We start from the raw sequence: 23,894 nt of genomic DNA on the forward strand, positions 1-23,894 counted from the left end.
AAAGGCGCGCACTGCCTTCCCTGCAGTTCCCCACCTCCATACTGGGCAGGAGGGTGGATGTCCCTGGTCCTCTCCCTCTGGGTTAGGTGAGAGAAATGTGAGGGGCTGGCTGTAGGTGGAGAGAAAGATGATGCGGTCCCAGGTGTCCGGGAGAGGCATAGATGGGGTGGAAGGAGAAGTATGTAGGGTAAAGAACAGACCCCAAGACAGTGGAGGCAGGCCTGAAGAGCCGCACAGGGCATAGGATCCTCAATCCTTCTTTGCACAGAGTGAGGGTTTCTTTTCGTCCCAGCATCACACAGAGGCAGTCTCTGCAGATCCAGATATATTCCTAAGGCAATGCGCCTCAGAGACACCCGCTTTCATCCCAGCACCCCTGTAACTATCGTCCCTACCCCCTGCCCCCAGCTCAGTGAGGAGCTGAACCAGCAGCTGGAGGCGGTGTGCGGGTCTGTGTTTGGGGAACTCGAGTCCCAGGCAGTGGACGCCCTGGACCTGCCCGGCTGTTTCCGCATGCGGAGCCACAGCTACCTCCGGGCCATCCAGGCCGGCTGCTCTCAAGACGACGACTGCCTGCCCCTCCTTGCTGCCCCTGCCTCTGTCTCAGGGAGGCCCGGCTCCTGTGAGTGTGCCCTCTCTGCCCCCACCCCCCGCCCGGCCCTAGGTTGGAGAGCGCCCTGGGTTCTGGCGCTGGCCCCAGTCACAGCTGTGCTGTGTGATCTTGGGCAGCTGGCTTGCCTCTCTGGGCCGCATGATGGGGAGAACAAGCCTCGGCTCTGTACATAGCAGCGCTTCGAGGACGCGTGCCTGCTGCCTCCTCGGGCACCGCGTGGGTGTGGGGCGGTGGGCCACAAGACACCCGATGGGACGCGAGTTTCTCACCCGCTGCGTTCCGGCCACAGCCTTCAACTTCAGAAAGGCGCCGTCCCCCATCCCGCCGGGAAGCCAGGCCCCGCCCCGCATCTCCATCACGGCCCAGAGCAGCACCGACTCCGCCCACGAGAGCTTCACGGCCGCCGAGGGCCCCGCCCGGCGCTGCAGCTCCGCGGACGGGCTGGACGGCCCGGCCATGGGCGCGCGCACCCTGGAGTTGGCTCCGGTGCCACCCCGGGCCAGCCCCAAGCCCCCTACACTCATCATCAAGACCATTCCTGGCAGGGAGGAGCTGCGGAGCCTGGCGCGGCAGCGGAAGTGGCGGCCGTCCATTGGGGTGCAGGTACGGCAGGACGAGGCGCCGAAGCAAGCTCAGGCCCTGGCCGGTGGGGATGGGTTGACCTTTTCCTTGGTCTGCTCTGCGCCTGGTCATCGACAGGGCCCTTACAACCAGTCCCGGCCCACTCCCTTGTCACTTGTCGTGGAGCCATCGCCTCTACTGGTTGCCAGTACGATGCCTCTGACCTCCTGGGTCTCTTTTCTTGTTGGGTCAGATTGTCTTTGCAGAATCTGCCCACTGGCTTGGGGCTCAGCCTCTGCTCACCCCTCTGCCTGGGGAGAGCTTGTGTCCCTTGTCTAGCCCCGGCCACTGACTCCCGCTACCCTGCCGCCAGGTGGAGACTATCTCGGATTCGGACACGGAGAACAGGAGTCGAAGAGAGTTCCACTCCATTGGTGTTCAGGTGGAAGAGGACAAGAGGTAGGTCTGGGTGGGGCTATCTCAGGCTTCCTTGGGGGAGAAGAGGAGAGGAGGCTGCACAGTGCCCTTCTTGGTGCGGTCTGCCTGCACACCCTCTCTTTCTGGACTGCGACTAGAGCCCTCCTAATGGGGAGGAGTCTGGGCAGCCACAGAGGTTACCCTCGGAGATGTCAGCAGGGCAGCCATCAGATCTAAAGTGAGTTCTCCTTGTACCCGTGCCTGTCCCAGGTGTTCCGAGGCAACAGGAGTGGTTGGAGGAAGGGGCTGGTAGGGAGAGGTAACAGGTAGGTGCTGAGCAGGCCTCCAACAACTGTCCTTTATAGGGGATAGCAGGATTTTCCTAATCCCTCCTTATGACCTGTGGTGTACAAGTATGTGAGCTCAAAAAGAAACAAATAAACATGAAGATTGCCTCTCAGGGGCCTCTGGCAAATGTAATACTCCTCCTCACTTGGCTCACACAAGCATTTAACCAGTCAGGGGTACCTATTACATGCCTGAGATGGTAGAGTTACCAGCAGCCACTATTCTGGCATTAGGTGGCCTCAGAAACACTGCTTCCTTAATTTCCAGCTGAAAAATTAGCATTCAGCTCTGGAGGGGATACTGGGAGGAGTCCTTCTGTTGTTGGCTCCCTATGGGAAGATGCTTTCTCTAATGACCATGTGGCAGTGCCACAGTGGCCCATCTGCCCTCTGGGCTGCGATGCCACCAGGCCAGTGGCCCGAAGTACGGCGGCTGCAAGAGTTTCATGGTAATCTGTGTTGTCCAGGCCATACGCACTAGAGGAATAAAGCTAGAGTCTTAGTAGCAGCCCCTTGAGCTGTTCCTAGCTGCCACTGTTGGGCCTCTTGACCTCCCCTAAAGTTCTGTTAGCTGTTTCTGGGAACCCCTGGGAGTAGTGTGTGTGTGTGTGTGTGTGTGTGTGTGTGTGTGCGCGCGCGCGCGCCTGATCAAGTCGTGGGGTTCCTGTGGGCTGCACCAGTTTTCTTTATGCACACTCCAGCTCCCTGCAGTTCCATATGCTCCTGAGGCTGTAAATGCTTCCACCAAGGGTGATCAATAGCTGCCTTGTTGCCTCCATTGCTCCTGAAAGCCACTGTCCTCCAAACTCTTAATATTCCACAAAGATCCCAGGAAAGGAGCACTTTATGGCAAACCCAATTCACAAGTCCATGACCTGAGTTCCTGATTGGTGGGGTAGGAGTCATGGAGGGAGGCAGTTCTGTGTTCAGAACTCTTCCCCCAACTCTAATGCTGCTCTGTGGACCATCAACCAAACCCACTACCCACACTCACTCCTTTATAAGGCTTCTTGGTCCCTCATCCACTGAGACCCCTGGGGGTCCCCCTATTCTTCCTAACAAGCCTGAATCCTGGGAAGAGTGCAGTAGACATTCTACTGAGATTCTGGCTAAATCAGTAAACTTTCATTCATTCATTCATTCATTCATTCATTCATTCAGAAAATGCTCATTGAGCATCTCTTATATGACTGTTCCTATTAAAGGCTCATGGAAACATCAAAGACATGAGTCTTGCCCTCACAGAAGTTATGGCTTGGAAGGGAACCAAGGCAGTGAATAAATACTCCACAGAAAGAAATATGATCATGCATTATGGTGTAATATGTAATGGGATATTATTACATGTTATGGTGGGAATATGAAAGAAAAAATCTAAGAGAGAAGGGATCTTATTTAGGGTAAGTGGGTAACTCAAGGATTGACTGGGAATACTCAGGTGATGATTGTTGGTGGAAGGGTACCAGGAAGAGGGAATAGCATATGTGAAGGCACTTGGGCAGGACAGAGTTTGACATGCATCAGGAACCAAAAGAAGGTTCTGGGGCTGGTGTGGAACGAGATGGGGCAGTGGTGAGGGAGTGGATTGGAGAATAGGCAGAGGTCAGGTCATGCAGAGCACGGGCATGATAAAGAACTGGAATTTAATTATAACTAATGAGTAGCCATTAAAAGGTGAAAGAAGCATGACAGGATCTAATTTGTGTTTACAAAAGATCACTAGCTGCTAAGTGGAGAATGAATTTGAGGGAAATAATAGTGAGTATGGGGAGGCTAGTAAGCAGGAATGTTTCCTGATACAGAAGAAAGGTGATAGCCTTTTGCATCATAGAGGACCTCTTTTTTCTATTTTATTTTCTAATTGGGCACTACCAGTGCACGGGAAGATTATAAAGTTTTATACGTTGATTTTTGTATTCAGCAGATTAGCTGCTGTCTCTTATTAGGACTCATAGTTTGTCTGAAAATCATGATGGATTTTCTATATAGTTGGTCATGTCTTCTGTAAATAAGGATATTTCTTTTCAATCTGTATTCTTTTAATTTCTGTTTCTTGCAATAGTGCATTGTGTAGGACTTCTAGTTCACTGTGGAGTATAGCAGTCTTGTCCCATTCCTGACACTGGTGGTTATCTTCTCAAATCCTGCTCACAAGTAAGGTGATGTTTGGTACAGATTTAGGTGGATACTATTTATCAGGTTAAGGAAATTCCCTTCTATTCCTAGTTGGCTAAGAAGTTTCATTTTTATTTTAAATAGAAAATGAGCTGGAATTTTATTGCATGCTTGTTCAGAATCTACTTGGATGATCATAGATTTTCTCCTTTCATCTGTAATGTGAATTATATTAATAGATTTTCCATGTTGATCCATTATTTCATTCCTGGGATGAACCCTGCTTGATGCTATTGTCGGTTTGGATTAAGTTTTGCTGGAAGTAGCAGAGCCTCAATAGAATCTTTAAAAAAATTTTTTTAATGTTTATTTTTGAGGGGGTGCAGAGAGAGAGGGAGACAGAGAGGATCCAAAGTGGGCTCTGTGCTGACCAGAGAGTTCAGTGTGGGGCTCGAACTTGTGAACTGCAAGATCATGACCTAAGCCAAAGTCGGACGCTGAACTGACAGAACCACTCAGGTGCCTGGAACCTCAATGGTATCTTAAGTGAATTTCTCCTTCACTTAGAAAAAGAAAAGCCTGGAGGTAGAAGTGCAGTGTCAGGATCCAGGCTTTTTCTATCTTGCTGGTCTTGCACTCTGTGCATCACCTCCTTCCCAGGAGCTGATGCCCAGGCTCCAGCCAGTCCTATCTGTATTCTGAGAAGTACCAAGGAGGAAGAGAGGAGGGACACAGTCCTTCCTTGTAAAAAAGACTTTCTGAAAATTACATATGACATGCTCAGGTACATCACATTGGCTAAAACCTCATCATGTGGCATCTAGCTGCAAGGGAGGCTATGAGATGTATAGTCTTAGTTGGGAAGCAATGTACAACGAGCAGGGCACATTGCTGAAAATCAGGGTTCTTCTGGCTAAAGACAAAGAGAAGAATGGACATACGGAACTCTAGTGGCTTTTGTCACAGTCTTGCTGTATTATTTTTATATACATTACTGGATTTTTGAATAGCTACTACTTTAAGATGTTTTTTGGGTTTATTTTTGAGAGAGAGAGTGTGAGTGGGGTAGGGGCAGAGAGAGGGGGACAGAGGATCTGAAGTGGGCTCTGTGCTGACAGCAGCGAGCGAGATATGGGGTTCGAACTCATGAACCATGAGATGAACTTGGATGCTCAACTGACTGAGCCACCCAGGTGCCCCTACTTTAAGATTTTTATATCTGTGTTCATAAGTGACATTAGATGACGGTTTTGCTTTATTGTTGTTATTCAATTCAGGCATTTAGGTTATGCTGGAGTCCTAAAATGAGTTTGGAAGCCTTATCTGTGGTTCTGTTCTTTGGAACAATTTGTGTAAAGTAGGAATTATCTATTTCTTAACGTTTTGGTAAAAGATGCCCATAAAACTATCTAGGCCTGATGCCTTTGGGGCTAGGAGAAACTTTTTGAAATACAGCTTTAGTTTCTTTCATGGTTATTGACCTATTCAGGTTTTCTTTTTCTTCTTGAGTCAGTTTTGGTGATTTATATTTTTCTAAGAAATGGGCCATTATACAAAAAAAAAAAAAGACAGTTTAAAAAAATTTTTTATAACATTTATTTATTTTTGAGAGAGAGAGAAACAGAGCATGAGTGGGGGAGGGGCAGAGAGAGAGGGATACAGAATCGGAAGCAGGCTCCAGTCTCCGAACTGTCAGCACAGAGCCTGACATGGGGCTTGAACCCACAAGCTGTGAGATCATGACCTGAGTTGAAGTTGGATGCTTAACCAACTGAGCCACCCAGGCACCCCAAAATGACAGTTTTAAAACATTTTTGGCACAAATATTCTTTGTCATAGTGTTATAATTTTATAAGTTTTTATTGTATCTGTAGCTTATGCCCCTTCTTTTCATTCCTAATACCATATATGTATGTCCGATCTCTATTACTTGATCAATGTTGTCTGAGGTTTGTATAGTTTATCATTTTAATATATTTTAAAGATATATATATTTTTAGAAGAAGTTATTTATTTATTTTGGGGGGGGCGCAGAGAGAGAGAGGAAGAGAGAGAATCCCGAGCACGATGTGGGGCTCAAACTCACAAACCGGGAGATCATGACCTGAGCTGAAACCAAGAGCCAGATGCTTAACCAGCGGAGTCACCCAGGTGCCCCTTAAAGTTATATTTTACCAGTCTTTAAGAAAACTAGCTTTTGGGTCATTAGCATCTCTATTCTTTCTTTTTTATCTTTAATGTTTCCTTTTTTTTTTTTTTTTTTTACTTTTGTGTTATTATTTTTCTTTTTCCTATCTTCTGTGACTTTTTTACAGGTTCCTGAACACTATTTCTTATTTTTTAACATGTGTTTTTAAGGCTATAAATTTTCCTTTTAACTATGCTGCTATAACTGTACTTCATAAATTTTGAGATGCAGTATTTTTATTGTTCAGTTCTAAATAGTTTGTAACTTTTATCATAATTTCCTTTTTCACCTGTGAATTCCATGAATTATTTACAAGTTTTTGTTTTGTTTTGTTTTAGTTTCCAAATTATTTTGTGGGGGGTGGTGGGGAGCTCTCTTTCCACTACTAATTTCTAAATTTGCTGCATGTGGTAATAGTATGCATTCTGTATGATATTTTTTATTCCTTAAAATTTGTTGAGACTTCCTCTCTCATATATACATTTATTATATAAATGGTCAGACTTCTAAATTATATTTTTCAAATGTTTAGCTTTGATTTCTGTTTAAATTTTTTAGCCAGTTCTGAGAGAGTTGTATTAAAAATGTCTCACCATGATTGTGGATGTATCATTTTCCCTGGTACTTTTATTAGTTTTTTCTTCAGTTTGAGAGTGCTACTTAGAAGTATTCAGGCTTATGATTGCTATGTCTTCTTGGTGGGTTGCCCCTTTGATCATTAAATAGGCTGCTGATCATCCTCACTAAAGTTTTTTGCCTTGACGTCTATTTTGCTTGATTTTATCATTATGGTTGTTTTCTTTTGGTTAATTTTCCAAAATCTCCTTTTTCATACTTTGATTTTCAACCTCCTTATATCCTTTTTAGATCTGTTGCTTGTAAACAGTGTAGGGCTAACATTTAGTAGATGTATTTAGTCTATTTATATATATATATATACATATATATATATATACATATATATATATGTATATATATATACATATATATATGTATATATATATGTATATATATATATTGATTACTCATTTATTTGGATTTATTTTTATCTCTTTAACAATGCCTTTTCTACACCCCCCCTTTTTTCTTTTTTAAAGTAAGCATAGATGCCCCACATGGGACTTGAACTCATGACCCTGAGATCAAGAGTCACATGCTGTATTGACTGAGCCAGCTAGGCACCTCGTCATGCTTTTTCTTTGCTTTCCTCCTCTCCTACTTCTCTGCCTCCTATTGAACTGATCAAATTTACTTTATTTCTTTTTTCCTTCTACTGCTTTGGAAGTTTACATTTTAGTAGTGATTTTCCTCAAATGTTTAGCAAATATACTTAATTTCATATTTTTCTACTAAAGTCTAAAACCAGTGAGTATTTCTACCCTTCATGGGCAAACACCAAGAAGCTTGGAACACCTTAATTTCCTTCTTAACTCCCTCTTCCCATCTTCCATGTTGTATTTGTCTAGTATTTTGACTATACCTCCTTAAAAAAAAAACTCTGCTAAAGCAGATGTTCTTGTATCTTCCATGGTCTAATAGTTTAGATTTACAAGCATATTTTAGACCAACTTACATGTTCACTATTACTTGTTACTGCCCACTCTGTCCTCATGTGTTCAGCGTTTTCTGTGCTGAAGTACTGCTTCAGCTTGGGACCAGTTGTAGAGCCCATGTCTCTTCTTGAGGTTTCTGGATTTCAGTGCTAGCACTCACTGTAACTCATACCCACACACAAAACGGACTTCCAGGCCACATTTCTGAAGCATGACCTGCATTTTCTAGTCCACGTTTGTAAGTAAAATGACCCTTCGTGGCTGCTGGCTTTGTACATGGGGTCTCCTTCCAGCTCCCCAGGATGCACGGGTTTGGGGGCTTTCCTCTCTTCCTCCCTGAGCATTACCATCTAGCCTCTAGCATATGTCTGGCCCACTATTCCTGTGGCTCACTTGGCTTAGATTCCCTCTCACTTCTTAGGTTTTGAATTTCCTTTTTGTCTCTAGTACCTGATGATTTCTCTCTTTCTATTTTCAAGCTTGGCACTATAGCAGAAACACCGTTTGGCTTTATTTTATCCAGTATTTCTCTGTGTTTCAGTGTGTGTGTGAGTGGGAGCTTTTCAAGTTAGTTCAGTCTGCCGTATTGATCAGTTGTCTGGACTAGGCTGATAGCAGTAGATACAGAGAGAAGCGGACCAATTTGAGAAGCATTTTGGAGCAAAGTCATGGAAGGACAGGGACAGGCTGAGGGGAGGTCCTTCTTGCTCTTGTGTAGGTATTCGTGGGGTCTTGGTGGGGTGAGCTGGTGAGGGGGAGAAGGTGTTGGATAAATGTCTAAAGAGCTGAATTGCCCGGGACAGGTGATCATGCTGGGAATCCAAGGGGGTGACAGGTGGGGAGAGAAGAAATCTGGCGCATCTCTCTGGCCAGGCTCCCTTGCTTGTCTGCTGCAGGCATCCTTAGTTGTCCACCTGCACTGTCCTTTCTGTCCCTTATGTCCCTGGCACTTTAAGTCTGACTTACCACACACCATGCCCCAAATGGTACATAAAAGCGAGCCATGACTACCAGCAGCCTTTCCAGGCAGACATCCAGGAGCCCCCACCTGCTGCCGCCCCATTTTCTTGGACTCTCTTGTTCTTACTCCTGTCTCACTGGCCCCAGTATCTGTCATCTCTCTCTGCCCGTTGGTTTTAGAAATTGCCAGAAAGGAAAGGTCTCTCCTCTTCTGCCTTTCAGTGTGTTCCCTGCCAACCTGTTGGGTGAAGAGTTCAGATTTATTGCCTCTTAGACCTGTTGTCAGTGGGTTTTTCCAGTTGCCTGTATCCGTGGTGACTTGGCTTAGAACTACACAGGGATGGGTGGCTGTGGGTGCTTCTCCAGTTCCATCTCCGCTGCACCCCCAACTAAGATTCATTTGTCCACAGACATTTATTAGACCCCTATTATTTGTCAAGTACTATGCTGGGCACTGAGGATACAAAGGTAAGTGGAACCAGACAGCCCCTGCCCTGTGAAGCATACTGCCATGTTAAATCTAAGTAGCTCATAAATGATGTAGAAGTACAGCTGTGGTGGTGCCACAAAGGAGAGGTATGTGCACCGTTGAGAGTGTATCGTAGGGGGCTTTGACTTAGTCAGAGTTTGGCGTGGCTTTCCTGAGGAAGTGACATTTGGGTAGAGATCTCGATGAATGGTTAATACAATTTAACTAGGTGAAAGTGGGAGATAAGAGTGTTGTAGGCAGAAGGAACAGTATGTGCTAAGTCCCTGTGGTGGGAGGGAGCATACTTAAGAAACAGTTACCAGGGCTGTTTTAGGGCATCCTACAGCACCTGTCTACCCAGACCCAGCATACTCTGGGCCAGGATAAAAGAATGCATGGGAGGGCACCTGGGTGGCTCAGGCGGTTAAGTGCCTGACTTCAGCTCAGGTCACGATCTCACGGTTCGTGGGTTCGAGCCCCGCGTCGGGCTCCGTGCTAACAGCTCGGAGCCTGGAGCCTGCTTCGGATTCTGTGTCTCCCTCTCTCTCTGCCCCTCCCCCACTCACACTCTGTCTCTCTGTCTCAAAAATGAATAAACGTTAAAAAAAAAAAAAAAGAATGCACGGGGATGCCTGGGTGGCTCAGTTGGGTAAGTGTCTGACTTCAGCTCAGGTCTTGATCTCATAGTTCATGAGTTTGATTGAGCCCCATAATGGGCTCGCTGATGTCAGCACACAGAACCTTCTTCGGACCCTTTGTCTCCTTCTCTCTCTGCCCCTCCCCTACTCATGCTCTGTCTCAAAAATAAAAATAAACATAAAAAAAGAATGTATCACATGACCTTGCTAAATGTTAGAAGACTATTCCTGGAGCCCTTTAAGAACATAGAAACCATATGAGTTTTGCTTCAAACTCTAACTATGGGAATCCCCTCCTTTTACCAGTAGATCCTTCCTATTAAGAGCTTATCTTAAATTCCAGATTTAGCAAAAAGAAAACAAAATAAAGAAAAAACACCAGAATGCTCAGTTAAGTCTGGTTGTCAGATAAACGATGAAGAGGTTTTAGTATATGGAGTTCCCCCAAATTGCATGAGATATACTAAAAAATTACCTGTTATTTATCTGAAATTCAAATTCAACAGGGGCTCCTGTATTTTATCTAACAACCCTACTTATACCCAGTTGTGCCCAAACAGGGCCACCTGGAGAACTCTATGGGAGGAAGGCAGCCCCCTCCTCACCCCACCCCCACCCCCCCTTTCCTTAGCATCATGGTAATTTCTGACTTTGGGGCCTTGGGAATGGCATGTACTGAAAGAATAGAAGCCCCTGAGCCCTGGGAAGGAAGTTTCCATCCTCATGAATTTGTACTCCCAGAGCAGTCATGCGAAAGCAATGCACTGCTGATTGACCACAAGCCCTGGATGTGGATGTGGCCTCCATTCCTCAGTCTTTAACTGCTCTTCTTAAATCTCCTACCTTGGTCCCACCTGTTACTGTCTTAGTCCCCAGGCTGGGGTGGTGGACTCAAGGCCCCTGATTGATGATATGTATAAGCCTTTAGCTGCTTTCTCAGAGAGGGAGCCAGTACAATAGGTGTACCTTGCTGAAATGTCAGTGCCCTTCCCCCTCCCTGCCCAGTTCCCTCCTTACACCCCCGCCAGCCTGCTGCCAAATACTCCTGGCAAAACCTCTTGACAACTCCTGAATGCTGAGCATTCCTTGGACGCTGTGTCTCTTGGGATAAACCAGTTTCTTCCCAGAGCCCTTTGTGTTATCCCTTAGAGAATCACAGTAGAAATGTCTCCCTGAAGTAACCATGTAACAACTTCCAGAATCATCAGGAATGTGATCATTGTCACCCCAAAGAGCTCGAGGGGGGAGGCTTCCTCAACCTTGTTAAAAAGCTTGGGGAGATGGGGCGCCTGGGTGGCTCAGTTAGTTAAATGTCCGACTTTGGCTCAGGTCATGATCTCACGGTTTGTGGGTTCGAGCCCCGCATCAGGCTCTGTGCTGACAGCTCAGAGCCTGGAGCCTGCTTCGGATTCTTTCTCTCTCTCTCTCTCTCTCTCTCTCTCTCTGCCCCTCCCCCACTTGTGCTCTGTCTCTCTCTCTCAAAAATAAATAAAGTGTAAAAAAAAAATTAAAAAAAAAAAAGCTTGGGGAGAAAATATTGTGACAGGCATTGTTAAGAAGTAGTGATGATTCACAACTGAAGCCAGTTTATATCCTGTGTTTACAGCTATTGGTGAGACCACAGCAAATACTGCCAAGAACAGAATTAAGTAGGGACATAAGCCCTGGACTGAAAATTCATCTGTTAGAGTTAGGATTAGGTTTGGCTGTAAGTTCCAGAAAACCCCCAGTATGACAGAAGTTTATTTTCCTCTTGCTTACAAGAAGTCTAGAGAGATTAGGTTGAGAGCTGGTAGGTGCTCTGCAGTGTCGGGACCCAGGCTTCTTCTATCTCATTACTTCTCCATCCTTAGCACTTGGCTTCCATCTCATATTCCCAGATGGCTGCTTGAGTCCAGCCATCACATCTGCATTCCAGTCAGCAGGGAGGAGGAAGGAACAAAGAAGGGTACATTTTCCTTTTAAGAACATTTCCTGGGAGTTGCACATACCCCTTCTGCTTATATCCTGTGAGCTAGACCTTAGCTATATGGCTATCCCTAGCTGCAAGGGAGACTGGTAAGAGAATCGTTATTCAAAGTGGCCATGTGTCCATCTTAAAACTGTGGTATTCTATTACTAAGGAAGAAAGGGAGGATGGATATTGGGGGATGATTAGTGGTCTCTACCATCCTTCCTTCCAACCAGCCTACCCACCCACCCACCCATCCACCAACCAACCAACCACTCAGCCAACGTTTATGTGAGGAATGGCTCTATTTATAAGGGAGACAGAAATGCAAATAACTAACTATAATACAATGTGCTTTGGAGTACAAAAGAGGTTTTATTCAGAATGCCCTGTGAGAACAGATGGAAGTGATCAGCAGCAATCACAATAATTAATAACTACAATCCCTCACTGGGTTCTCAGTGCTACATTCCCACTATTGTATTTGTCTAGCTCCCTTTCTTTTCAGTGAGAGCTATAAACCTCCCTGCCTCTCCATACAATAGCTAACACTTACAATGGGTAGGCCAGGTGCTGTTCTAAGTTCTTTACATATATTATCTCACCAGAATCCTGTGATCATTCTCATTGATAGACAAGGAAACTGAGGCACAAGCTGTAGAGCTGAGTTTTGGATCCAGGCAGTCTGGCTCCAGGGAGCATGCGCTTAGCCACTTTGCTGGGCCGCGTCCCCCTAAAGCTGCTCATTCACATTTCTTCCCCCGACCCCCCCACCCCCAAATATCCAGCCCACTCACTTCATTGTAATGATTGGGGTCATCTGTGGGACCTCTCTCCACTTCTGCACCGACCCCCACCTATTTGCATCCCTCCCCTCCTCTGCCATCAGTCCTGCCTGAGGTTAGGGCACTCCTCTTCCTGATTAAAGCTGCCCCTCTCCCACAATCCTGGGGAGGCAATGGAGTGTACTGCTGTAAGAGCTGGTCTCCACGACCAGACTGTACTAAAAATTGTTTTTGATCTTTAAAAAAATTGTTTTGAATTGTTATTTATTTTTTAATTTACATTCAAGTTAGTTAGCATATAGTGCAACAATGATTTCAGGAGTAGATTCCTTAATGCCTCTTACTCATTTAGCCCATCCCCCCTCCCACAACCCCTCCAGTAACCTCTGTTTGTTCTCCATATTTAAGAGTCTCTTATGTTTTTCCCCCTCCCTGTTTTTATATTTTTGCTTCCCTTCCCTTGTGTTCATCTGCTTTATGTCTTAAAGTCCTCATATGAGTGAAGTCATAGGATATTTGTCTTTCTCTGACTAATTTCGCTTAGCATAATACCCTCCAGTTCCATCCATGTAGTTGCAAATGGGAAGAGTTCATTCTTTTTGACTGCTGAGTAATATTCCATTATATATATATATACATACACACCACATCTTCTTGGTATATATTCATCCATCGATGGACATTTGGGCTCTTTCCATACTTTGGCTATTGTCGATAGCACTGCTAGAAACATTGGGGTGCATGTGCCCCTTTGAAACAGCATAGCTGTATCCCTTGGATAAATACCTAGTAGAGCAATTGTAGGGTAGTTCTATTTTTAATTTTTTGAGGAACCTCCATACTGTTTTCTAGAGTGGCTACACCAGCTTGCATTCCCACCAGAAGTGCAAAAGAGATCCTCTTTCTCCGCATCCTCGCCAATATCTTGTTGCCTGAGTTGTTAATGTTAGCCTTTCTGACAGGCGTGAGGTGGTATCTCATTGTGGTTTTGATTTGTATTTCCCTAATGATGAGTGATTTGGAGCATTTTTTTATGTGTTGGTTGGCCATCTGGATGTCTTCTTTGGAGAAGTGTCTATTCATGTCTTTTGCCCATCTCTTCACTGGATTATTTGTTTTTTGGGTGTTGAGTTTGATAAGTTCTTTGTAGATTTTGTATACTAACCCTTTATCTGATATGTCATTTGTAAATATCTTCTCCCATTCTGTTGGTTGCCTTTTAGTTTTGCTGATTGTTTCCTTTGCTGTGCAGAAGCTTTTTATTTTGATGAGGTAGGTCCCAATAGTTCATTTTTGCTTTTGTTTCCCTTGCCTCTGGAGACATGTTCAGTAAGAAGTTGCTGCAGCCAAGGTCAAAGAGGTTTTTGCCTGCTTTCTCCTTGAGGATTTTGATGGCTTCCTGTCTTACATTTAGGTCTTTCATCCATTTTGAGTTTATTTTTGTATATGGTGTAAGAAAGTGGTCCAGGTTCATTTTTCTGCATGTCGCTGTCCAGTTTTCCTGGCACCACTTGCTGAAGAGACTGTCTTTATTCCATTGGATATTCTTTCCTACTTTGTCAAAGATTAGTTGGCCATATGTTTATGGGAAAATTTTTTTAAAATTTTTTTAGTGTTCATTTATTTGAGAGAGAGAGAGAGAGAGAGAGAGAGAGAGAGAGAGGGAGTCTGAAACAGGCTCCGAGCTGTCAGCACAGAGCCAGATGCGGGGCTCGAACCCATGAACCGTGAGATCATGACCTAAGCTGAAGTCAGATGCTTCACTGACTGAGCCACCCAGGCGCCCTCCCCCCCCAATTTTTTTTAATGTTTATTTATTTTTTAGAGAGAGATGGAGACAGAGCATGAGTGGGAGAAGGGGCAGAGAGAGAGAGGGAGACACAGAATCTGAAGCAGTTTCCAGGTTCTGAGCTGTCAGCACAAAGCCCAACGCAGGGCTTGAACTCACAAACTGTGAGATCATGACCTGAGCCAAAGTTGGGCACTCAACTGGCTGAGCCACACAGGCGCCCCGATAACGGTCTAATCTTAAGAGGCCACTTGTTCTCTTTAAGCCTCAGTATTCTCATCTGTAAGTAGGGATGATACTGACACTCTTATCGTGGGACTGTTTTTGAGGACTTAGCATGTTTTTATGCAAAATGTTAAGTCTAGCACACACTAAGTGCTCAAAGCATGTTAGTTATTATTTATTGCCCTTATGTTTGGTCCTTTGACTACTGCTTCTTTCCTCTCCAGTTTTTCTTTACAGGTTGTGTTAGTTTCCTATTGCTGCTATAATCAATTATCACAGATTTAGCAGCATTGAAGAATACATTTAAAAATTTTTTTAAAGTATTTGTTTACTTACTTATTTACTTATTTATTTATTTAGAGAACATGCATGTGAGTAGGAGGGAGGGGCAGAGAGAGAGGGTGGCAGAGAATCCCAAGCAGGCTTCTCGCTTGGGAGAAGCGTTGGCAGAGCCCAATGTAGGGCTCAGACTCATGAATGGTGAGATCATGACCTGAGCCAAAATCAAGAGTTGGACAGTTAACCAACTGAGCCACCCAGGTGCCGCAATACATTTTTATTATATTACTTTTCTAGGGGTCAGAAGTCTGAACTGTGTTTCACTGGGCTAAAATCAAGGTATTGGCAGGACTCCTGGAAGCTCTGGGAAGAATCCATTGTGTCACTTTTTCCTGGTTTATAGAGGTTATCCACATTCCTTGCCTTGTAGCCCACTTCTGTCTTCAGAGAGCCACAATGGCAGGTTGAGTCCCCACATTACATCACTCCAGCCTTGATCCTCTCATCCCATCTCCTTTGGTTCTGACTTTCCAGTCTCCCTCTTTCACTTATAAGGACCTTTGTGATTAAATTGGACACACCAGGATAATCCAGACTTTTCTCCTCGTCTCAAGATACTTAATATAACCATATCTGCAAAGTCCCTTTTGCCACGGAAGGTAACCTATTCAGAGGTTCCAGGAGCTAGGACGTGGACCTCTTTGACCATTATGCTGCTTCCCCTGTAGGTTCTCTCCTGTCAAGATATGGCATGGGAGAACCATTCTAGACAAAATATCCCTCTCTTCCCCTCCCCCCGGCTTTATTGAGATACAATTGACAAATAGCCAAAATATCGCTCCCTTAAAGGTATACTGTTTTCTCTCTTCCTCGTTTCTCAACTAACCTTTTTGAGAGAATTGCCTTGCCTAGTTTTCTCCACCTCCTGCCAACCTCCTGCCATCTGCCTCAGCCTCCATGCTCCACCAAACTGGCTCTTGCCCTGGTCTCCCGAGGCTTCCATATTGCCAAATCAGTAGACACCTTTAATTCTCAACTGGCTGTATTTTCCATGTCAATTGCTCATTCCTTCTTGAGACCCTTCTGTCCTCTCTCTGCCTTTAGGTGACTCTCCCCTGGTTTTCTTCCTCTTCCTCTGTGGCTTAGATGCCTCTGGGGCATCCACTTGTCTCCATCCACTCATGAAATGTCCATGTTCCCCAGAGCTTTGCATCTCTGTTCCATTGCTCTTTTCTTAGGTGATCATGTCGCACACTGCTGGTTTTATTCTCTATTTTTATTTTTAATTTTAAAAAATATTTTATTCTTTTCTTTTTTTAAATGTTTACTCTTTTTTTTTTTTTTTTTTTTTTTTTGAGAGAGAGAGAGAGAGAGAGAGAGAGTGAGTTGGGGAGGGGCAGAGAGAGAGGGAGACACAGAATCCGAAGCAGGCTCCAGGCTCTGAGCTGTCAGCACAAAGCCCGGTGGGGAGCTCGAACTCATGAACCATGAGACCATGACCTGAACTGAAGCTGGATGCTTAACCGACAGCCACCCAGGCGCCCCTAAAAGATTTTATTCTTAAGTCATCTCTACACCCCACATGGGGCTTGAACCTAACAACCCCCAGATCAAGAGCCGCATGCTCCACTGACTGAGCCAGCCAGGTGCTTTACACTGCTGGTTTTAAATACTACTTGCACGGGGTGCCTGGGTGGCTCAGTCGGTTGGGCGACCAAATTCGGCTCAGGTCATGATCTCACAGTTCATGGTTTTGAGCCCTGCGTCGGGCTGTGTGCCGAAAGCTCGGAGCCCGGAGCCTGCTTCAGATTCTGTGTCTCCCTCTCTCTGCCCCTCTCTTGCTTGTGCTCTGTCTCTGTCTCTCTCTCAAAAATAAACAAATATTTTTAAAAATTAAAGAAAAATACCACTTGCACAAGGTTGACTGACTCCTGCTGAAACTCTGCCACTTTCTGGCCCCCTGCTGGGAGTATTGGTAAAGACTGTGCTTCTAGGATTCCCATAAGCTCTAACTTTTTTGGTCTTCCTCGAGGTAGACATGGTGAAGAGGCTTCATTGAGGCAGCCTGGGGCACTTATGCAAGCTTCTGTTCCAGCCCATGTGGCCTGTTTCCATCAAGACAGAATGTAATCTTCTCAGGATCCCCTCAGAGGTGAAAGGCAGCACACCAGTGGTGCTGAAGGACAGAGCCATGTTCCATGAGGGTACCAGGGAGGCAAACAGGGAAGGCAGGTCTTCAATAATGTCTTTTACTGGGGTAAGCCCCACCTTTACCTGTGTGGTTTGCAACTGCTGGAGCTCTGAAGGAGCCAAAGGTTAATGGGAGCTCAGAGGCACAGAAATATTCAAGATGGATATTTTGAAAGTGCATCCCAACAGTTCAGTTAGACACACAAGACTCTCACCTGAAACCGAGAACAATTTAACTGAACTTGGGGTGGGGGGTGGGGGGGCTGTCTCCAAATGCAAGAAGGCTGCTGAGGGAGATACAGTGCTGAGGATGGTCTTGGGGGCAATCAGGAGGCTCACAGAGGAAGACATGACTTGAGTAGGGAATGGACAGGGAGGGATGGAGGAGGAGGAGGAGGAGGAGGAGGAGGAGGAAGACCATTTCAGAAAGGCTTAGAGTCAGGGCCAGTGTAATCGACTTGGGGAATAAGGAAAATGCAGGGGGCGGTGAGGTTAGAGAAGAGGACTGCTTCCAGACTAGATGCTACCATTGGGGAAATGTCAGCAGAGGAAACCTGAACTTTATGTTGTTGGCAGTGGGGAGCTATGGAAGAGTTTGGGGCATGGGAATGAGCTGGGCAGAGATCAGCTTTAGGAAGACTGCTCCAATCCTGAGTGGATTGGAGGGAGGGAACATTCCCTCAGTGGTGAGGGAATGTTGGGCCCCTGATCTGAAAATATGCAAGGTATAATTTTTGAGAGAGGAAGTACCTTAGTGATTATTGGTCCATTCCTATCATTTTATATAGGATGTATGTGTGCATGTATGCTTACGTATAATTACATATATTGTATGATATATTTTACACACTAGATGGAGGGGAGTAACTCCCCAAAGGCACACAGCAACAAAGCCAGCGTTAGAACTCAGATCTGGTTCCTCATCTAGTGCTTCTCTTTGGTGCTGTGCTGAGTGGAGACTGAAGGGTCTTAAAAGGAGTCTGGTCCAACATCAAGGCAGAGGCTGATAGAAATCTTGACCAGGGCAGGACAGAGCAGATGCCAGGGTAAAGATCATGTGGGAGGCAGTGCGGATATGTTCTTGCTTTCTCTGTCTCTCTGGGTGGGGGTTGGGACATAGGGCTTGTTGGAGACTGCACATGAGTGCATCTCTCTTTCCTGGGTCCTGCAGCATCCTTCTGGGCCTGGTTTCTATGGCAACAGGCTCCCAGCAGGCAGCCCGCCAGCTGGAGGGAAGCAGGCAGGCAAGGCAGGCAGGGAGAGGAGGCCTGGGCAGCAAGAGGAAGGCTGAAGTTGTGGGGGTTGGAGGAGACTCCTGGGAAGCTTGAGGGGTCCCTAGAGCTGGTCCCCCAAGTTCCCCTCTCTTTAGACCGTAATGGGGTGGAGGTAGCTTAGGACATATGGGTCTTTCTTTTTTGGTCTGGAAACTTCCAGACGTCAAACTTCTGTTCACCCCTCCCCACCACCCCCACATCTCCTGACTCCCACTTCTTCAAGCATTGTCTGACCCCAGCTCCATGCACTTCAGAGGCTACTGACTTCTTCATAGGAAAGAACTCTGAACTGAGGAGGGGGTGAAACAGAAGAAAGCCAACTGACTTTCTGTTTTGCAGAGGATTTGCATATTAACTCAAAGACAAGAAATTTCCAGGCCCTATGTCATTCCTGCCAACAACTTAATTCAACTCCACTGGCACTGGCTGACTGTGTCTGGCCAGGCTCTGGGCTGAGCTGTGGGGCTCCCTAGAGAAGTCCTTTCAGCTGCAGGCTCCCCCCACCCTCCGGCCGCTCCAAGGCAGTTCTTCCTGATGTTCCAGCAGCTGGTGTGCTGGGAGATGCTTGGGCTGTGGAGCCAGCAGCCGTGGGTCCAAATCCTGGCTCAGCTGTTTTGTAGCTGGGTGACCAATGGCCTCTCTGGGCCTTAGTTTACTCGTTTCTGAAGGGCTGAAGACAAACCCGGGCAGTTGTTGTAAACTAGCAAAGGCATGCTATTTGTCCAAATGCTGAAATGTTTCTGTGTTCATTGGTAAAGAGCCACCACCCTGGTCTCTCTCTCGCCCTACTGCTTTGCCCCTTGCTTCTGCAAGGCCGTGCTCTAAGCACTTTGGGTGCGTCCATCCTGATTGCTGTATGCCAGCATCTTTTCTGCCCACCGAGTACAGATTGTTAAATATTCTGAATACCACCCCTGTCCAGAGGCAGTGCAACAGGAATTCTGTACCCACCTGCAAGGGCTAGTATAGTTCAAGGTCGTGGATTAGTGTCCATCACATTGTAGGTTTCTTTTCTTCTTCCTTTTCCTTTGGGCCTGGGGTGGGGGTGAGGATGGCGATGAGAGCAGGAAGGGGCAGGGATGACAGCCACTTCTCTCACCAGGCGGGCAAGGTTCAAGCGCTCCAACAGTGTGACGGCGGGTGTGCAGGCAGACCTGGAGCTGGAGGGCCTGGCTGGCCTGGCCACAGTGGCCACAGAAGACAAGGCCCTGCAGTTCGGACGTTCCTTCCAGAGGCACGCTTCTGAGCCCCAGCCCGGGCCCCGGGCCCCCACCTACTCAGTCTTCCGCACGGTCCACACACAGGGCCAGTGGGCCTACCGCGAGGGCTACCCACTGCCGTACGAGCCGCCGGCCACCGATGGGTCACCAGGCCCTGCCCCTGCCCCCACCCCTGGCCCCGGGTCCAGCCGTCGGGACTCCTGGATGGAGCGCGGCTCACGTAGCCTCCCCGACTCAGGCCGCACGTCCCCCTGCCCTCGGGATGGCGAGTGGTTCATCAAGATGCTGAGAGCGGAGGTGGAGAAGCTGGAGCATTGGTGCCAGCAGATGGAGCGCGAGGCGGAGGACTATGAGCTGCCGGAGGAGAGTGAGTGGGGGACCCTGTGTGCGCGAAGAGATCACCACTGGGTGTGGGCGGAGAGCCGTGGAACAGGGGGGCCCTCTGGTTGGGCTTGAGTGTGCCTCTGTGAGGACGTTGACCTCCATAGGTCTCCCCTTGGCAGCATGGCATGCTGGGAGCTCTTGGAAGGAAGTGGGGAGCAGCTTCAGAGGCTGAGGTCAAGGTCGGACAGGGAAAGTGACCAGATGAAGGAGCTGGGCCTCTTAGGAGATGGCTGCCAGTCCAAGTCACCCAGTCCATGGGGATCAAGGGGACTCTGTTCTCATCTGAGCTGGTGTGGGAGTCCAGGTCTGATCTAGCGAGTGGGACCATACTTCAAGGCAGAGGGCAAGGCAGTGCATGATGTTAGATCACTGTCTGAGGCCTAGGTGAAGGAGACACAGCCCTGGACTGAGGGAAGCCATGGCCCTTCTCTGCAAATCCATCTGAGGGGAGACAGTCATACGTCAGAATCCCTACATTTATGGAATAGTGACTAAGAAGAGTCAGGCATATGAAAATTTCCATAATTCTTAATGAGCCAAGGAGTCCTATACTGATGAGTGACAAAATTCGACCGATGGTGGTCATCGAGCTAGTGCCTGGCTAAGCCTAAAGGGCCAGGTTGGGGCTGGCTTCCGTCTGTTCCATGACATGGGAGGGAAGAGAGACACAGGAGGATAGGTGCTTACGAAATGGAGGTTGTATGAAGGAAGAAACACTGGTGTCTGAGGATACAGCTGGCCTGGTGAAACGGGGTAGGAGCTGTTTGTTAGGAACTTGAGGATGGGACGGGGAGGGGACTGGAGGAGACAGACAGACAGAGAGTGCCAGATAAGGGAAGGTTGAGTCATTCAGGGCAGACATCTTGGAGGCTGGGAAAGGAGAGTCATCCGGCCCTTCCCTGAATCTCCTTCTGCTCTCCAGTCCTGGAGAAGATCCGCAGTGCCGTGGGCAGTACACAACTTCTCCTGTCCCAGAAAGTTCAGCAGTTCTTCCGGCTGTGTCAGCAAAGCATGGTGAGTGCCCATGGGCTAGAGCCTACCAGGTGTGCGTATGCCTGGAGGTGAGACCAGGTGTTTGTGCCCAACAGGGAGAGGCCTGGGCTCGCTCTTGTCTCCCTGTCTCTCATCCCCCCACCCCACTGTCCCAGGTTGAACTTCCTGACAGTGAGGGTGGATGGGGCTTTCTCTGGTCCTGGCTGGGGCACAGATCTTCCTGACTGGCTGCCTCTCGTCTGTCTCTCTCCACTAAAGGACCCCACTGCGTTCCCCGTGCCCACCTTCCAGGACCTGGCGGGTTTTTGGGATCTCCTGCAGCTCTCTATCGAGGATGTGACCCTCAAGTTCCTGGAGCTACAGCAACTTAAGGCCAACAGCTGGAAACTCCTGGAGCCTAAGGTAGGGGAGAGTCCCTTCAAGCCAAAAGGACAGACTCTGGAAAATGCCCTTCCCCAGACAGACCTGTTGTGGGGAGAGGCAGGGGAACAGAGGACATTCACAGGGAGCAAAGGCAGTCCTGGACAGGTGATGGTGACCATCTTCTTTCAATATGATCCCACTCTTGGTCACTGCCATCTGCTTGGCCCTGTGCTCATCACTGCCTGAGCTGCCAGAGCCCCGAGGTGGCTGCAGCCGCCTAGGACCAGCTGTAGTTTGAAGAAACAGAGGAGCGAAATTCCAGACTGCCCTTAGCTTGGACCTAGGCACAGCAGGGACCTTGGCGGGCCCGTCAGCCCTCACTTCACTAGAGGTTGTCTGTGATGAGGCCCAGACGTCTAGTAGCGAACCCCCATTTCCTTGCACGAGTCAGGGAAGCCGCACTCCTCCCGACTGGGGGGATATCGCTCACTTCCCACCGTCTCGGAGGAGCGAGCGCTCTGATGCGAGTAGTCGCGAACGGCGACACCAGGGGGCGCCCGGTTTCCTAATTTTTAATGAAAAGTGGCTTTTGACCTTGCCGCAAGCACCCCCGGGACTTCTTGGCCGGCGTCGGTGGCGACGCCTTCGGACGGTTCTCCCGCGCGGGAGCCTGGTGTCAGCCCCACGGGAGGCGGGAGCGTGAGCTGGGGATCGGGGGTGGGGGGACCCCGACCTCCAGACTGAGCCGCCGCCCCCTCTCCCGGCAGGAGGAGAAGAAGGTCCCTCCGCCGATACCAAAGAAGCCCTCGCGGGGCCGGGGCGTGCCGGTGAAGGAGCGCTCCCTGGACTCGGTGGACCGGCAGCGGCAGGAAGCGCGCAAGCGGCTCCTGGCGGCCAAGCGCGCCGCCTCCTTCCGCCACAGCTCGGCCACAGAGAGCGCCGACAGCATCGAGATCTACATCCCCGAGGCCCAGACCAGGCTGTGACCGGCCCGGCCCGCCCAGCCTGGGCCCGGGCCCGCGGTTTTCTACCCGTACTGTACACCCAGCGTCGAGGTCACTGTGAACGCGGGCCGCCCCGTGCGCCCGCCCCGCCGGCACCGCACGCCCCGGCCCCTCCTGCCCGTCACACTCTCGTGGGTTTTTTACCTTCCTGACCCCACGCGAAGGCGCCCGGGCTGGGCTGGGGGCCGTGCCTCTCCGCCCTGCGCCCCCACCTGGACTCCCCTCCCTCCTGGTCCGACGCTTCGTCCCCACCTCCTCCCCACGGGCACCATCTCTGCCATTACTACCCCCCACGGGCCAGGCCGGGCCGGGTCCCCCATCTGGGCTCTGCGTCCCCCCCACCCCTCCCCCCACCCCGCGGGGCTGGGCTTCGTGGGGATCAAGCTTCGTGGCTTTTTATGAAGAATCCCGAACCCCACCTAGGAGCCTGCCCCACCCTCCCAGGGGCTCCACCCTCAGCCCTCAGCCCACCGGGCCCAGGGACCACAGTGGCTGGACCAACCCAGGACCAGGGCGCCTGGGCCTCTCCCCTTTCCCAGCTGCTGGGGAGGGGAGACGGGGCTTCCCTTCACCACACCTGTGGCTGTTCCCACATCCCCTTGAGTATCCCAGGAAAAATAAAACGGCAGAACTGCACTCGAGCCGGCTGCTCTCTCCAGAAGGAGCCACCTCTGCCCCGTGCATGGGAGCCGGGGGTGGTCGGGAAGTGGGTGGTGGGAGGGGAGGCCGGTAGCCGCTCTTTTGATATGGGGAGAGCCCAGTCGCCTGAGCCAGCTGGGGCAAAGGGGATTCGGCCCCCTGGTGGCTGCGAAGGATCTGAGCCCTACTGGAGGGGCCCGGGGGCAGTGAAGAAGGGTTTCCTCCTCACTCCTCCTCCTAGTTTAGTCCATTTCTCTGCCTCTCAATGCTCCCAGGCTTCCCTCCACCAACAGGGCAGCCCAGAGTCCAAAGCCTGGTTCACCGGCAGGCCTGCGCTCAATAAACAGGGTTTGCTGTTATTCTTAGACATGGATGGATATTGGTTTCCCTTCCCCGAAGGGTCCGGTGTTCCCTCTGTTCCACTCACTACTGATCAGCAGCAGAAACATTATTCAATTTAGTGTTGTCACATTTTTCTGATGCCTCCTCTGGGTGGGCACTTTGGTGGGGGGGTGCTGGGGGGGGGGGGGCAACAGAACTTTCCTGGGAAGCTAAGAAGAAACCCAGACCTGGTAGTGATGGCTAATGTTTATGGGATGTTTGCTCCGGGTCAGGCAGGGGGAGAGCGATTTACATGCATAGAGCTCATCCTTATGACAGGTGAGAGAGCTGAAACCCCGGACAGGTTCAGTGACCCGTCCAAAGTCACAGGCAGGGCTCAGAGTGGTGGACCCAGGTCTGTCTAATGCCAAACCGTGAGCTTTTAGCTCTACAGCTTTCCCAGTCCAGAAAGGGTTTGATGACAGCTCCCACCCTGTCTGGCAACCCCTTCTGGTCCTTGGGGTTGATGTGTCACCCTGAGGCAGGAAGAAGAGCCATCCAAGTCTCTGACTGCCTTTTTGGGCCACATTGGACTAGCCAGTTCTCATTCATTTAT

The 23,894-nt window shown here is 48.7% G+C and overlaps 1 protein-coding gene across 4 annotated transcripts in view; it reads left to right on the top strand.

The window, feature by feature from the left end:
• DLGAP3 (DLG associated protein 3) overlaps positions 1–22,954 on the top strand; it is a 62,960-nt gene extending 40,006 nt beyond the window's left edge. For all 4 annotated transcript variants that reach the window (XM_060622178.3, XM_078452081.2, XM_078452080.2 and 1 more), the window contains 7 exons: positions 409–622; positions 903–1,216; positions 1,548–1,633; positions 19,457–19,941; positions 20,881–20,972; positions 21,210–21,353; positions 22,082–22,954. In XM_060622178.3, coding sequence (XP_060478161.2) covers positions 409–622; positions 903–1,216; positions 1,548–1,633; positions 19,457–19,941; positions 20,881–20,972; positions 21,210–21,353; positions 22,082–22,300 — 1,554 coding nt within the window. In that variant the 3' untranslated portion in view covers positions 22,301–22,954. The remainder of the gene's footprint in view (positions 1–408; positions 623–902; positions 1,217–1,547; positions 1,634–19,456; positions 19,942–20,880; positions 20,973–21,209; positions 21,354–22,081) is intronic.
• Positions 22,955–23,894: the final 940 nt, after the last annotated feature.

Source organism: Panthera onca, chromosome C1, assembly GCF_046562875.1.
Source record: "Panthera onca isolate mPanOnc1 chromosome C1, mPanOnc1 haplotype 2, whole genome shotgun sequence".
NCBI classification, from domain to species: Eukaryota; Metazoa; Chordata; class Mammalia; order Carnivora; family Felidae; genus Panthera; species Panthera onca.